The 14,105-nt window shown below is 36.8% G+C and overlaps 1 protein-coding gene across 1 annotated transcript in view; it reads right to left on the bottom strand.

The window, feature by feature from the left end:
• Positions 1 to 14,105, bottom strand: part of TMEFF2 (transmembrane protein with EGF like and two follistatin like domains 2) — a 250,986-nt gene that overhangs the window by 47,181 nt on the left and 189,700 nt on the right. Inside the window, exons 6-7 of the mRNA XM_026697244.2 lie at positions 8,558 to 8,706; positions 5,007 to 5,066 (exon numbers count right to left, since the gene is read on the bottom strand). Of these exons, the coding sequence (XP_026553029.2) occupies positions 5,007 to 5,066; positions 8,558 to 8,706 (209 nt within the window). The remainder of the gene's footprint in view (positions 1 to 5,006; positions 5,067 to 8,557; positions 8,707 to 14,105) is intronic.

Here is a 14,105-nt window from a genome sequence, read left to right as displayed (position 1 = left end):
GTTTAAAGTAGTAGCATTTAAACTAATCATTTTGCTACTTATATTTTTCATTTAGGTAGTGTGAGTGGTTGAGTCTCTTTTGATTCATATAGTGCAGAGGTCAAATACAGCATAATATCCAAAGTGACCCAAGGCCTCTCTCTTGAGAAGACTAATGGGTTGAAAATTGAGGATGGATTTCTGCAATATCATAACCTTTATGAACTTAACTAGTGGTGGGATTCCAAATTGCATGCTACTGGCTCTGCACGCTTTGCGCACGCAGCACTCAAAGATCACCCTCTCCCGCACTCAGATCGCATGAGCTGTTTTTTAGCTTAGCTGAGGCAATCTGCTCTGCCGTGCAAATCAGCTGAAGTAAAAATCAAGAAAATAAAGGAAGTGCACTCAAAGATCACCCTCGGTGAGTTGAGCTGTTTTTCAGCTCAGCTGAGGCGCAGCAATCTGCTCTGCAAATCAACTGAGCTAAAAATCAATGGGATAAAGGACAGGAAAGAGCAGGGGTGGGTGGGCGGGGCTAGCCAGAGGTGGTATTTGCCGGCTCTCTGAACTGGTCAAAATTTCCGCTACCGGTATACTAGAACCAGTCAGAACTGGCTGAATCCCACCTCTGAACCTAACACATTTGACAACTCATCAAGAACAAGGTGTTTTCTTTTATTTTAAATCATACTCAGTTATCACACATTAATTTCCCTGAAAGTTTTTATAAATTCAATGATAGCTATATTTCTAAAACTTGGCCAGTTTATCTGACCAACTTCCCTATTGCTAAAGTTTGAAAAAAATTAATTTTCTAACTACAACAACCTAAGAGTATTCGGGTATCTGTACACATATATAGTTCTCTTTCAGATTTGTTGAACAAATAAGTTCCTATAGGAACACTTTCAGTTCTGCCTTATCCAGCTTTTTTATATAGGGCACTGCTGGTGGAAGAGTCTTCTGCTGATGCCAGCAAAAGCACAGCGAAGGGATCTGCTGACAAGTTATCCTCTTGACTTATATTTCCCCTTGCTATTTAAAGTCTACCAGGACGGTAATTCATTGTCTCTTCCCTTTGAAAAAACTAGGCTGCTTCAAAACTTTGGGCTTTCGTTTCCCAACCTCTCTCCTCCTGCCGTCATCTCCTTCTCCCATCATTTTAGGGCTGCTTGTTCTCAGAGGCTGAAGTTCACTTCATAGCCACATTGGTTCCTTTTCCAGATGTGTGCTTGATCTGGATCTTTTCTCTTTTTTCCCATGACTATAAACAAAGAGCAGGCAGTGAAGTGGAAGAGAGGTGGTGAAAATGTGCTTGGGTTGAAGCCATAACATGTTTCTCCTTCACCTGGAGAAGCTGATGCAGCTGGAGCTATATAAAGATGAAAAGCTACTCTGTCTGCCCCATGCATCACTCAGTTCCAAACGAATGAGCAAAGGACCAGAAGTCTGCAAAGGCCTAGCCGTTTTGGAAATCCTGGATCCTGACCAAAAATAGCAATAGCATTTAGACTTATGTGCCACTTCTCACTGCTTTACAGCCCTCTCCAAATGGTTTACAGAGTCAGCATATTGCCCTCAACAATCTGGGTCCTCATTTTACCCACCTTGGAAGGGTGGAAGACTCAGTTAACCTTGAGCCAGTCAGAATCGAACTGCCAAACTGCAGTCAGTTGGCAGTCAGGAGAATTAGCCTGCAGTACTGCACTCCAACCACTGCGCCACCGCGGCTCTCACCACAAAAACTTTGTGTGTGAAATGGGATGTTCTGACCTCAGATAAAATCAGAAATACCCAATTCAACATTGGGATGCTTATGCATTGGAACGGAATGTTTGGGCATTGATAACGAGTCATATGAAAATATTTTACACATCTGCAAAACAGTTATGGCCACATCCATGTCAAAAACCTTGTTACAGGTAGTCCTCGACTTACCATAGTTCATTTAGTGACCATTTAAAGTTACAATGGCACTGAAAAAGTGACTTATGACTGTTTTTTACACTTACGACCTTTCAGCATGCCCATGGTCATGTGATCAAAATTCAGATGCTTGGCAACAGAGTCATATTTATGATGGCTGCAGTGTCATAGGTCATGTGAACACCTTTTGCGATCTTCTGACAAGCAAAGTCAGAGTCACTTAGGAATCATGTTACTAATTTAACAACTAAGGCAATTCACGTAACAATTTGTTGTGGTTCACCGGCAGCAGGTACAGATGGCTGAGGTCTCAGAAAATGAGGACTCAGATGAGGGGCCTGTGTGTGATGCAGGGATGGGATCAGGACCATCAGGGAGTGGAATGCTACCTTCAGAGATTGTGGAGGCTGGCAGCAGTGATGAAGAGGTCCTTGAAGAGCCTGTGCCCAGTGCACGTGTGTGAAGAGCTGCTCAAAGGAAAGAGCAGCTGCAGCAGCAGGGGCAACTCGGGAGTAAGGCTGCAAGGTAATGGCACCTCCCTTAAGAGATAAAAGCCAGCTGAGAAACCGGAGTTCTTTGCAGAAAGCAAAGAAGTTTTTGCACTCAAGCCTTGGTGACGTTCGGAATATCTTGGTTGGTGTTTGGAGACTCTTTCTGTTTGAAATATTTCTTAGTAACTTTATCTAGCATTCTTGGCAGCCTTGCACAACCTTGGCAAGGCTCGTTCTTATCAGAAACGAATAGTTTGAAACAGCCTTTTAACTGTGAAGGAACGGAATTTGTAAAGAATCATTAAAAGGGTTTGCTATTATCTCTGTTTTGTGTTTGTTTCCTTGGAACAAGGTTTGGGTCAGAACACACCTGTGGCAAGTAAGGTCATAAAATAGAGCAAAATTCACTTAACTGTCTACTTAGCAACATAAATTTGGGGCTCAATTGTGGTCGTAAGTTGAGGAATACCTGTATTTTGCAAAACCAAACTAGGATCTCTTTTGGATACCCCAAGGCCATGCATGAAATATAACAGGATTGCATTTGCTGTGCAGTGATGAAAGAAAGTGAGCATATATAGTATACCATTTTTTTAAGAGTTTCATTTTGGCAATGCCCCTATAAAAGCCATAGAATTTCTCTTTTGAGGGGTCAAGCCTATTGATATAATAATGCAGTCTTCCTAACCTATGGTCCAAAATATCTTTGGACTATAAATCCCAGAATTCTCAGATAGCCCCTTTAATTCTAACATATTTGGAAACCAACTGATTAGAGGAAGGTTCTCCATGAACTTGGTTCCTTAACATATAGAGCATCAGGTATTCATAAGACAAAGATATTTCAAAATGAAAAAAAAAAACACAGTTTTTAAAAAGTTCCACCTTGCATGCACCAGTGAATCTTGTTCTTAATTCACATTATGCCTTGCAGGGAAGCAAGGAATATTTTGCTGTCAAGTAAGGATAGTAAAATCTTAATAAATAAAAGATGCTTCACTATTTCTTATTTAGTGTAATAAGGCCATAAGCCAAGCACTCAAAAGACTGTTCCTTCATTAAGTTCTTTTTTACTCATCTCAAAGAAAATTGCAAGTGGAAAGAAAAATACCTTTCTTGCCTTATTTTTAAAAATGATTACATTCCTGGCACTCCTATTCTCAATCCTCAACTCAAGCTGTTAAAATCTAGACAGACATTTGAAGACTCCTTAAAGCTTAATCTTCCTAGTAAAACAGATTTGAAAAATAAAACTAAACTGAAGGTACTACCCTCACCAAACAATGTTTGATAAAACCTTAAATAACATTTACATATATATTATATTGCAAACCGTTATATTAAGCAAGAACCGAGGTTATATTTTGTTTGGTGTTTTCAAATAAATTAAAGCCATTTATCATTTTTTTTAAAAAAAAAAACTATTCTAAAATACCTAATTAACTTTGCATCCAAGTGTAAGTATGGTGCAATGTTTATCCCAGTTAGAAACAGAGAATAGCTAGAAATGAACTGTAAGAAATTATTGGCCCCAGCTTTGTGACATGTTGATTTTTTTTTTAATTGAAGTTTAAACAAAGTGGATGCTACCATGATTAATGTGAACTCATTTTTGCAGTAGCAAAAATGGGGTATAGGGGCAATTTCACTCATTAAGATGAAAAGAAGTATCAATGTTAAAAGCAGTAACATCAACTGATTCATTTATTTCAACCTTTTGTTAAAATGCTATATTTACCTGGCAAGGAACTACCTTGATCATGAAGTATTTGAACTGCATTATATTGATTTCAATATCATAAATTTATGAAAAACGTATCTGTTGGAATTCTGAAAGAAGGGTACAATTATCCTGAAGGCTAACATATTTTAGCACAAGAAACATATTGCGTGTACTTTCATTACATTATCTTTCATCATAAAGGAAAGGTAGCCCATTGATAACACACAACCATAATGGTTCATAAAAATCAAAGATCTAGGTTTAAAAGGGAGTCTCTTTCAACCAAACTCTCTCAGCATCAACCAGCCCTCCACAGATTTAATGATAGAAGACGACTATCACGAGAGCTAGGTACTCTGTATATGAAAGCAAAACAATATAAAATACATGTCAATTCAAAGCTAATGATTTCCATCTTCCACATGGACTGTCATTCTTGGAGTAAAGAGCAAAAGTGTAATATATCTGGCACTGGGTAGAATATGAACTCCCAGATTGCTTTGCAAGATTTAAATACTGACTGGAGCTAAAAGCCAGTTTTACATTTCTTCTCAATCCACTTTACCCATTCATTTAAATAACGTTTGGTGTGGAGTAGATGAAATTTGGAAATCTGTGTAGTATTTATCCAAGTAAAGTCTTCAGACTTTCTGAGGAGTATCTGCTTTCTCAATCACACCAATTAATTTTAGAAGGAGGGAATTGGAAAAATGAGGACAAGGATTTTTTTTCTGTAGTTACAGCAATTGCTCCAATTCATTGACTTAAGCTTGAATTCCTATTGAGGATAATCCTATTTTTCTTTCATGGGAAATGAAAAAAGACTTCATTTATGACTTCATTTTTTTCAAATATACATGTCTACATTTGGTGATACAACTTACCCGCATAATCTGTTCTTGCGTAATGTCCATCTTCTGACTTTGTAGTGGCAGTTGTGTTATCTGAAAGACATTGCATTTGTTTACTTTGGTTGCAAACTGAAATCAAATCCCTAAATGGTTCTCTTGCATTTTAAAATTGCAGCTGTAATTCACAGTTTAGTTTTATACCAATGATTAAATGTTTTTCTTCTAAAGCCAATGCAATCTTTTAAAGCAAAGATTGTAGAAAAGTACACAAGGATTTACAGGACTGTACATACAATAAAAAAAAAATCCCTTCTGGATTAGACCGAGATTCTTCCTAGTTCATCCTTCTGTTTCTCATGATAGCCTCCCAGATAAGATGCTCACATACAAGAGAAGGAGATATAATTTTCTTGCACCAGGAAATAATACAAGACAAAAAAATATTGAGCTTTCAAGACCAATTATTCTTGATAGATGAGTCCATCATTAATTTATCTAATCCCTTTTAAAGTCACCAATTTAGTGGCCATAGTCACATCTTGTACCCCCTCAGATAAACTGTAGAGGATTTAAATTTGAAGTGCCTCAGTTAGATTTCTCTTGGTTGGGGCAGAAACATTTTAACCTTATGACTTATTTCATTCTCAATCTATATATCTGAACAGTTTTGTGAAAGCTGTGGAGATTTACTGAATATCCAAGGGAGCTCAATGGAATGACTATGGATAGTTTCCCGATTGCTGTGAGGAACGTGGCTTTTATTTGCATTTAAATGGAAGTCTTGGTGGACATAACTGACTGAATGTTTATTAGAAGAAAAAAACAATGGGTTAGATAATAGATTTGCATTTCCGATGCAATGTAATTACAGTTTGCATTGTATGTATGTTACATTGCTGTGTTTTGTTTTATTTTAATTATTGGCATTTTGTAAATCATAATGGCTACATAAGAATAGTTCAAAAGAATTGTATAAAATGTTTAATTATACACACACCTCTATCAAAAACTGTGAAAGTAAAGGAATTATTATGAACTATTTACACAGTCAGACTATATTTGTGGAGTTCCCCCAGTCATTCAGCAAATATTTAAAAGTATAAATAAATGAATAAGCAATGTGTAAATTATGAACACCTTTCCTTTTTTAAACAACTAATTAAACAAACCAGAAGTTCTTGGAAATAAATGAACTTTCCAACTAAACAAAATCTCATAGAAGTCCCAAATGAACTTTTTATTTAATTAAGAGAACTTCTGAGAACTTGTTATATTTGAGATTGTCAGCTGTTTCCCACTAGAATTAAAAAATCCAGAGTAGATTATGAAAGGAGGAAAAATGAGAAACAGCAGTCATGTATGAAATGATTAAAACTACATTTGCTAGTCTGTATTGTCAGCCTTATTTCTGAACAGACATGCATGGGCTATATTGAAACCCCAGAAAGTAAATATTTTTGCTATTGGAGTTTTATTGCACATATTTTATTTTATTGCACATATCTATTGCATACTGCAAAAAAATGAAATTCAAATCAGAACAAATGATTTACTTATAAGGTCTCTGTTCTGTTGGAGAGCAGGAAATCACATTGATGAACCATCTGTGTCTTACCAAGACATAGAAATGCTGGCCTTGCCTGACCTTAGAAGCCCAGCACAGTTGTATGGTTGGGTATTTAGAAAGAAGATCTTATGTCTGTAGGTTATCAAAAACACTTCTCTCACGGCAGCAATGGCAAACAAATTCATTCTGTTAATAAGAAAACTATAGCATTGTGTTCATGAAGTCACAAAGAATCCAGCTGGATTCTTAGGAGATATAACTATACATACTGCAATGGAAAAAAGAAACACCTTCCAGCTTCTGGTCTTGGTTGGTAAAACAGTCGAGTTTGTCAGTGATTATTTTATATTCACAGAGTGAAGACATATCAAAAGCCTTTCAGATCTCTCAGCTCCTTCTGGAGAGGTCAAGAATTCCTATATAGGAGATATTGGTCATAGTCCAATGTCCCTCACCTATTTTTAATTTTCTTGGGTGGGTATTGTGCCTGAACAGAGCTATGATAAAGGTAAGCTGTGTGTCTTTGAGGGTATTTTGGGGGCCAGTTGAATGTTTCCTTGCAAAATAAATGCTCTATTTACAGATTTATGGCTGGATCACAGCTGTACCCAGAACATATGTGCAGCTAATGTCTGGTTACCAGAATCCACTTTGGACTTGAACACATCTTATATAGAGATATGCAAGAATAGACAACTTTATGTTATGTCCATATGTTAATAGTACAATTCTAAGGAAGAGAACCCAAATCCTGGTCTCACCCTGCTCTGTTTGGAACTGGGGTCTGTTACAATCAGCTGTTGCCAACTGTCAATAGAAGCTTTGTATACATACAGATATTACCTGACAGAAGGTTGGATTAGGGGCTTGATCTAGATGTTCCTTTCAGACTTTTGTTTAACAATGACGCTCAATCTAAATGGAGCTTTTCTGTGACAACAGAAGGGGGAATGAGGGAAAGCAGAGCTATATAGATACTTTCAGAGGTACAAATTTGTCAGAAAAATGAAAGTTTTTTTAGAATCTTACAGAAATAAAGTTGGGTCTCCTACATTCTTTCTTGGAATCAAAGTATTCTAACTCCCACAGTTTATAGCCATCTTCCATAATTTGGTGCTCTCCAGATTCTTATTCTCTCCAGCCACCAAGGCCAATGATAGGAGTTAAAACGCAAAACCATCTGGAAGGCAGATTGAAACTCTGAGGTGATACAGGGCACTTTCAAGGGAGACAGTGGGAATGGGAAGAGAACTGCAGCCACCACAACCACTAATAGAGTACATTTCCAATCTCATTAGAACAGGGTCCCCCAACCCCTGGACCATGGTACTGGTCCCTGGTCTGTTAAGAACCAGGCCACGAGAGTGATGGGTGAGTGAGTGAAGCTTCATCTGCGCATGCACAGGATTGTGCATGAAACCATCCCTCCCTGGTCCGTGGAAGATAATTTCCCCCCTGAAACCGGTCACTGTTGGCAGGAAGGTTGGGAACCACTGCCTTAGAGTTTATCACCTCTTAGTATTGTCAAAGGGATCTTTCTTTCTGCAAAGCCTTGTAAATCCACGTGTGTGTGTGTATGTGTGTGTTTCTGTGTTCGTGGAATATTTTTAGGTCAGCTCAAGATATGCAGAACCTGTTGACCCAGCATGTAGACTTCAACTTATTTTTAAAACCCTGGTACATCTTCTTCCTTTGCTTCTTACACTGTTTGGATATATCATAAGTACTGCCAAAAATCTAGGCTGGTGTACAAAGACGTAGCAGCAATGTGGTTGTTTATCTTCTGTTTCAATTGAATGTAAGAATGCTGAACAACTGTACCCTTGACTGTGAGCCATAGTAAAAAGAACCTTATGGTCACATCTGTTCATAGCTTGAAAATCTATGGAAAACATAAGAAATGTCTAATACTGCAATAATTCATACCAGCTCCCTCTTTCCCAGTTCTCTTTCTCTTAAACAAAACAGAGTAAAAATGGAGAACTATTTTACAATTGAATGTTGCTAGCAGCATTACCTTGACATCGGCCCAAAGACATGACTTCAATTTTCTCCTGTTTTTGACATGATGCCTCTTTGATCTGACATGCATTATCATAAGATCTTCCATCGGAAGCACAGAGAGGATTGAAGTTGGTTTGTGAACAGTCAATGTTGCACACACACCTGGAAAAAAGACCTTAAAATAAAATGCATTGCTTTACAATAAAAGGAAGTGCTTTCATGTAAAAATAAATGACACCAATAATAAGAAGACGGCGCTGAGATTTTGCTAGGACTTTGCAATTATAAATGTGAATAAAATGAAAAAGAGGGCTAGCAGAGGACCAGTGTCCGGAAAAGAATACAATAGGAAACTAAAACAAAGGTATTTTAATAGTTAGTCCTCGTCTTATAACAACTCATTTAGTGACCATTTGAAATTACATCGGCACTGGAAAAAGTGATTTATGGTTCCTTTTCACACAAACGTGGCAGCATCCCCATTGTCACGTGATCAAAATTTGGACATTTGACAACTGGCAATGTATTTATGATGGTTGTAGTGTCCTGGGGGTCATCTGATCTTCTGACCAGCAAAGTCAATGCGGAAGCCAGACTCACTTAACAACCATATTTCTAACTTAACAACTGCAGCGATTTGTTTAACAACTGTAGCAAGAAAGTTCATAAAATGGAGCAAAATTCACTTTAACAGGTGTCTCACTTAGCAACAGAAAGGTTGGGCTCAATTGTGGTTGTAAGTCAAGGACCACCTGTACTTCCACAAAAAGGCCTTTCTTGACGCCATACCATCCAGATAATCATCTGAGGCAGTATAGAGAAGGAGGTTCTAACTCAATATTTATTATGGCTTTGATCAGGGCCTTTTTTTGTGGTAGCACTTTGCTCAGGAAAATCCTTCAACAGAGAGGTGTATTTGAGCAAATCTTTATTTATTAGTTACCCTAGGCTTTGAAAACTTCCATTTCAAGTAGCACTTACTATTAATTTCATATGACTTATCTACCCAGTTGCATTGTACTAAGTATATTGCTTTACTGTTTGGGAATGGTGTTTTATTTATTTATTTATTGCAAATGTCTAAAAATATAAGTCTCAGATATTCTTTGACTGGATGGCCTTGGAAAGCCATATTTCAGAAAGTTTACATACATCTCTGCCATATAATGAAATAATCATCTCACATGTTTCAGCAATGTGTTTTGTTGGAGGGGACATAGCTAAATATTCAGAACCTGCAAGCATCACTGAGGCCTGATTTATACCATTGTAAAGATTAACCTGATGGTGTCCTTTGACCAGCCTATCAAAATTATATTTCATACTGCTTGCCTTATTCACATATAAGCCAGATGGAAGGAAGTATGTACAAGGGAGAAGATCTTCCAAATTCCCATTTATTTTTCTACATCACAATTCTTCCAGCCATTTTTCTCCTTTTGTGGCTTAGGTATTGAAAAAAATTGGCAATGTGCTGATTGTAAAGGGTAGCTAAATTCTGATAACTGTACTGATTTGAAAGTGTAAAATTAAGCTTTGCATTAAAATTATGAACCCAAATGGATTTCTTTCCCATTTTAATTTTTCATTGTGTTCATAGAAATTTTCATACTGACTAACATCTTGGGAATGGTTGGTATTCTGTGACCAAGGAAAAATTATAGGCGGCACATCCTTGTCACTGTGCCAAGACTCTGGATCTCCTTTCCTCTGGAGGTCCCCATTTCAATTCCCTTCTTTTATGTCAATCCAATGAATTTGTTATTGCTGTTGAGGGTTGTTAGTTAATTTCAGTTTGGATTTTTGAAAGCTACGAAGAGCCTTTTGGAAAGCTGAAAATTTGGATGAAAGGTAGAATAGAAGTACTTTAAATAACAATATTTTTCATAATGCATCTTCATATGTATGACTGTAACTTTGTCACTTGTATCCTTATGATTTATACTGACTGTTTCCTAGTATGATTTGATTGCTTATTGTATCCTAGGATCATTATTAAGTATTGTACCTTATAATTCTTGACTCTTGATGAATGTATCTTTTCTTTTATGTACACTGAGAGCATTTGCAGCAAGACAAATTCCTTGTGTGTCCAATCACACTTCTATTCTATTCTATTCTGTTCTATTCTATTCTATTCTATTCTATTCTATTCTATTCTATTCTATTCTATTCTATTCTATTCTATATCCCAGGTAGAGAAAAATGCCAAACCTACTCTGAATATCTGACTGTGCGACGAACCATAATATACAGGAAGATACACTTAGTTTAGATTTTGTGTCTCACATTTCTTTTTTCACATTCACAACATTTAATACCTTCTTGTTTATTCAGGACACATTTAGGAGTGATTATCTGATCATTGTCTGGATTGTGCACGTATGATATGTATATATAATTATACACACATAAAATACACTAATATACATATCATAATTATATGCTGATTTATACAATAGAGGACCTATTTGGATATTTAATTTAGTCACAAGATTTTATGAAGATGTTTTTATTTTTATACTTTTTGTTGCAATGGGAAGCACCTACTGAATGTCTTTTGTGACTCAAATTTGATGCACGGTTAACCTCAGCAAAAATATGCACCAATTACAATATGATATTCCTGTGTTCTGGTTTATAAGCAAAGTTTCTGCCATCACTATTCCTTTGGTAAAGCATAAAGAAATATGTCCGGTGGGGGACGGACCTCCTCCAACCTAAAATTGCTATAAAGTAGCAAAGATATAGCAAAATTAAAGAATGGTCATCTCTGTTATTTTATTTAATGATATATTTTTATTATGATGTATTTTAAGAAAATTCAGATGAATTGCTCTATATGTTTGTGTTTGTGTATGTAATTATTTAAATCTCTGCAAGGCTGCAAAAATTTTAAAAAGGCAAGAAATGCTAAATCAGCAGCAGTGTTAACTTCACTGCATTGCATTTCCTATATAATTTATGGAAGTCATTTCCAGGTGTAAATAGTAACAAATTAAAGAACAGAAAGAGGAAGGCATAAAAATACCTATTTGCACATTTAGGAGCAAAATAATGAAATGGAGGCCTGTGAAAGGGCAGCTAAAGAATGAGATTTCAGAAGGAAAAGTGACTCTTGTGTACCGAGTTCCCATTTCCATTCCAAATTCAGATAACCATAGGGTTTTAGGTTCTCTAGAGAGCCACAGAAAAATGGGCAGTATCTACTATGCATAGCATTTCAAAGCAGTCCCCCAGCATCTGGCAAATGCCCAGCTGAATTAATATTAAGGTGCCAGTTATTAAAGCCAACGTATTTAGATCCTAGTGAAACTGATGAGAACCTATTTATATTTTCAGCAGGGTAGCTCCATGTTCCTATACTGTAAAATTTTGTTGCATATTTCTTTGATATACTGAAAGACAAAAAGGATAAGTACAAAAATATGGAAAGAGGGACACATACAGTAACTAAGGCACAATATCAGCAGATAGTCTGAGTCTGCAAAGATGAAGTCAGGAAAGCAAAGGTTCAGAATGAACGAAGACTTGCAACAAAAGTCAAATATAAGTTTAAAAAATTCTTTCAGCATATAAATAACAAGAAAAAAGCCAAGGAAACAGTCGGTCTACTAAAGAGAGAATAGGGCAAGGAAGTAACAGGCAGTAGAGAGAAAACAGAGCTGTTTAACTCATTCATTGCATCAGTCTTCACACAAAAAGAAACTATAGCCAAACATACCAAAAACATAATTTAAAAGACAGATTAGAAATAAAAATTAAAATAAGCAAGACAATGGTAAAAGAACACCTGTCTGACCTTGATGAATATAAATCACCAGGACCTGATGTATTATATCCCAAAGTTCTTAAGGAGCTGGCAGATGTTATCTCAGAACCATTTTACCATATCTTTAAAAAATTCTGGAGCACCAGGGAACTACCAGGGGATTGGAAAAGAGCTGATGTGGTTCCCAACTTCAAAAAAGGAAGTTAAAAAAAAACAGACCCAGGAAACTACAGACCAATTAGTCTAACATCAATACCTAGTAAGATACTGGAAAAAATAATTTAAAAAAAAACAGATCTGTGAACATTTAAAAACAAATAAATGTATAACTAGTAGCCTGCACAGGTTTGTTAAAAGCAGATCACGTCAATCCAATCTTATTTCATTATTTGACAAAGTGACTAAATTAGTCTAACACAGACTTCAGCAAGGCATTTGACAAAGTAGACCACAATCTACTTCTTGGTGAATGAGAAAAATGTAGGATAGCATCACACCAGATGGATTTGTAACTGGCTGACAAACCATACTCAATGAATAATCCTTAATGTTACTATGTCTACATGGAGGGAGTGTAAGCAGTGGGGTACTAGAAAGTTCTATCTTAGACCAGTACTCTTCAATATCTTCATAAAGAAATGATTTAGATGACGGAATAGAAGGGGGACTCATCAAATTTGCAGATGATACTAAACTGGCAGGAATTGCCAACATCCCAGAAGACAACCTCAGGATCCAAAAAGATATTGACAGACGTGAACAATGGGTCCTAACTAATAAGATGACATTTAATGTGGACAAAAGGAAGGTTTTACACCTAGGCAAGAAAAACCAAAGGCACAAGTACAGAGTAAGCGAAACCTGGCTCAAAATTAGTAACTAACTGTGAGAGGGATCTTTGGGTCCTAGTGGACGATCATTTAAACATGAGCCAGCAGTGTGCAGCCCCCGCCAAGAAAGCTAATACAATCCTTGGTTGCATAAACAGGGGCATACAATCAAAATCATGTGAAGTATTAGTACCACTTTATAAAGCCTTAGTAAGGCCACACCTGTAATACTGCACCCAGTTTTGGTCATCACATTGAAAAAAAGATGCTGAGACTTTGGAAAAAGGGCAAAGAAATAAACTAAGATGATTAAAGGCCTGGAGACAAAAACACATGAAAAACGGTTGCAGGAATTGAGTATGGTCAGTCTAGAGAAAGGAAGGACTATGGAGTGACATGATAACAGTACTCCAGCATTCGAGGTGCTGCCACAAAGAAGAGGGGGTCAATTTAGTTTCCAAAGCACCAGAAGGCAAGATAAGAAACAATGGACGGAAACTAATCAAAGAGAGAAGCAACCTGGAATTATGGAGAAACTTCCTAACAGTCAGGACAAGTAACCAATGGATCAGCTTGCCATCAGAAGTTATAGGTGCTTCATCACTGGAGGTTTTTAAAAAAAGACTGGACAGCCACCTATCTGAAATAGTATAGAATGTCCTGTTTGAGCAGGGGGTTGGGCTAGAAGTCCTCCAAGGTCCTTCCCAGCTCTAATCTGATTGACTGGTGATGCACTAGGACCATTTATAGGTAGTATCTGTATGTAACCTGATAGCTATCCTGGATGGTATTTGAGAGCCAAGAGGTAATGTTCTAAATTCCAAATGCTTCAACAGAATCCTAGTCAGTTTAGTTTAGTAAAGTAATAACTAGCAGTCAGCATGGATTTGTTACGAACAGATCATTCTTCAACATAGTGACTAAATTAGTAGATCAGCAAAATACCGTGGATGTAATAT

Source organism: Pseudonaja textilis, chromosome 1 (genome assembly GCF_049901715.1).
Source record: "Pseudonaja textilis isolate UNSWEBS1 chromosome 1, rPseTex1.2, whole genome shotgun sequence".
Taxonomy (NCBI): domain Eukaryota; kingdom Metazoa; phylum Chordata; class Lepidosauria; order Squamata; family Elapidae; genus Pseudonaja; species Pseudonaja textilis.
Note: the sequence above shows the minus strand (reverse complement) of the source record. Positions and strands in the feature narration are given on the sequence as shown.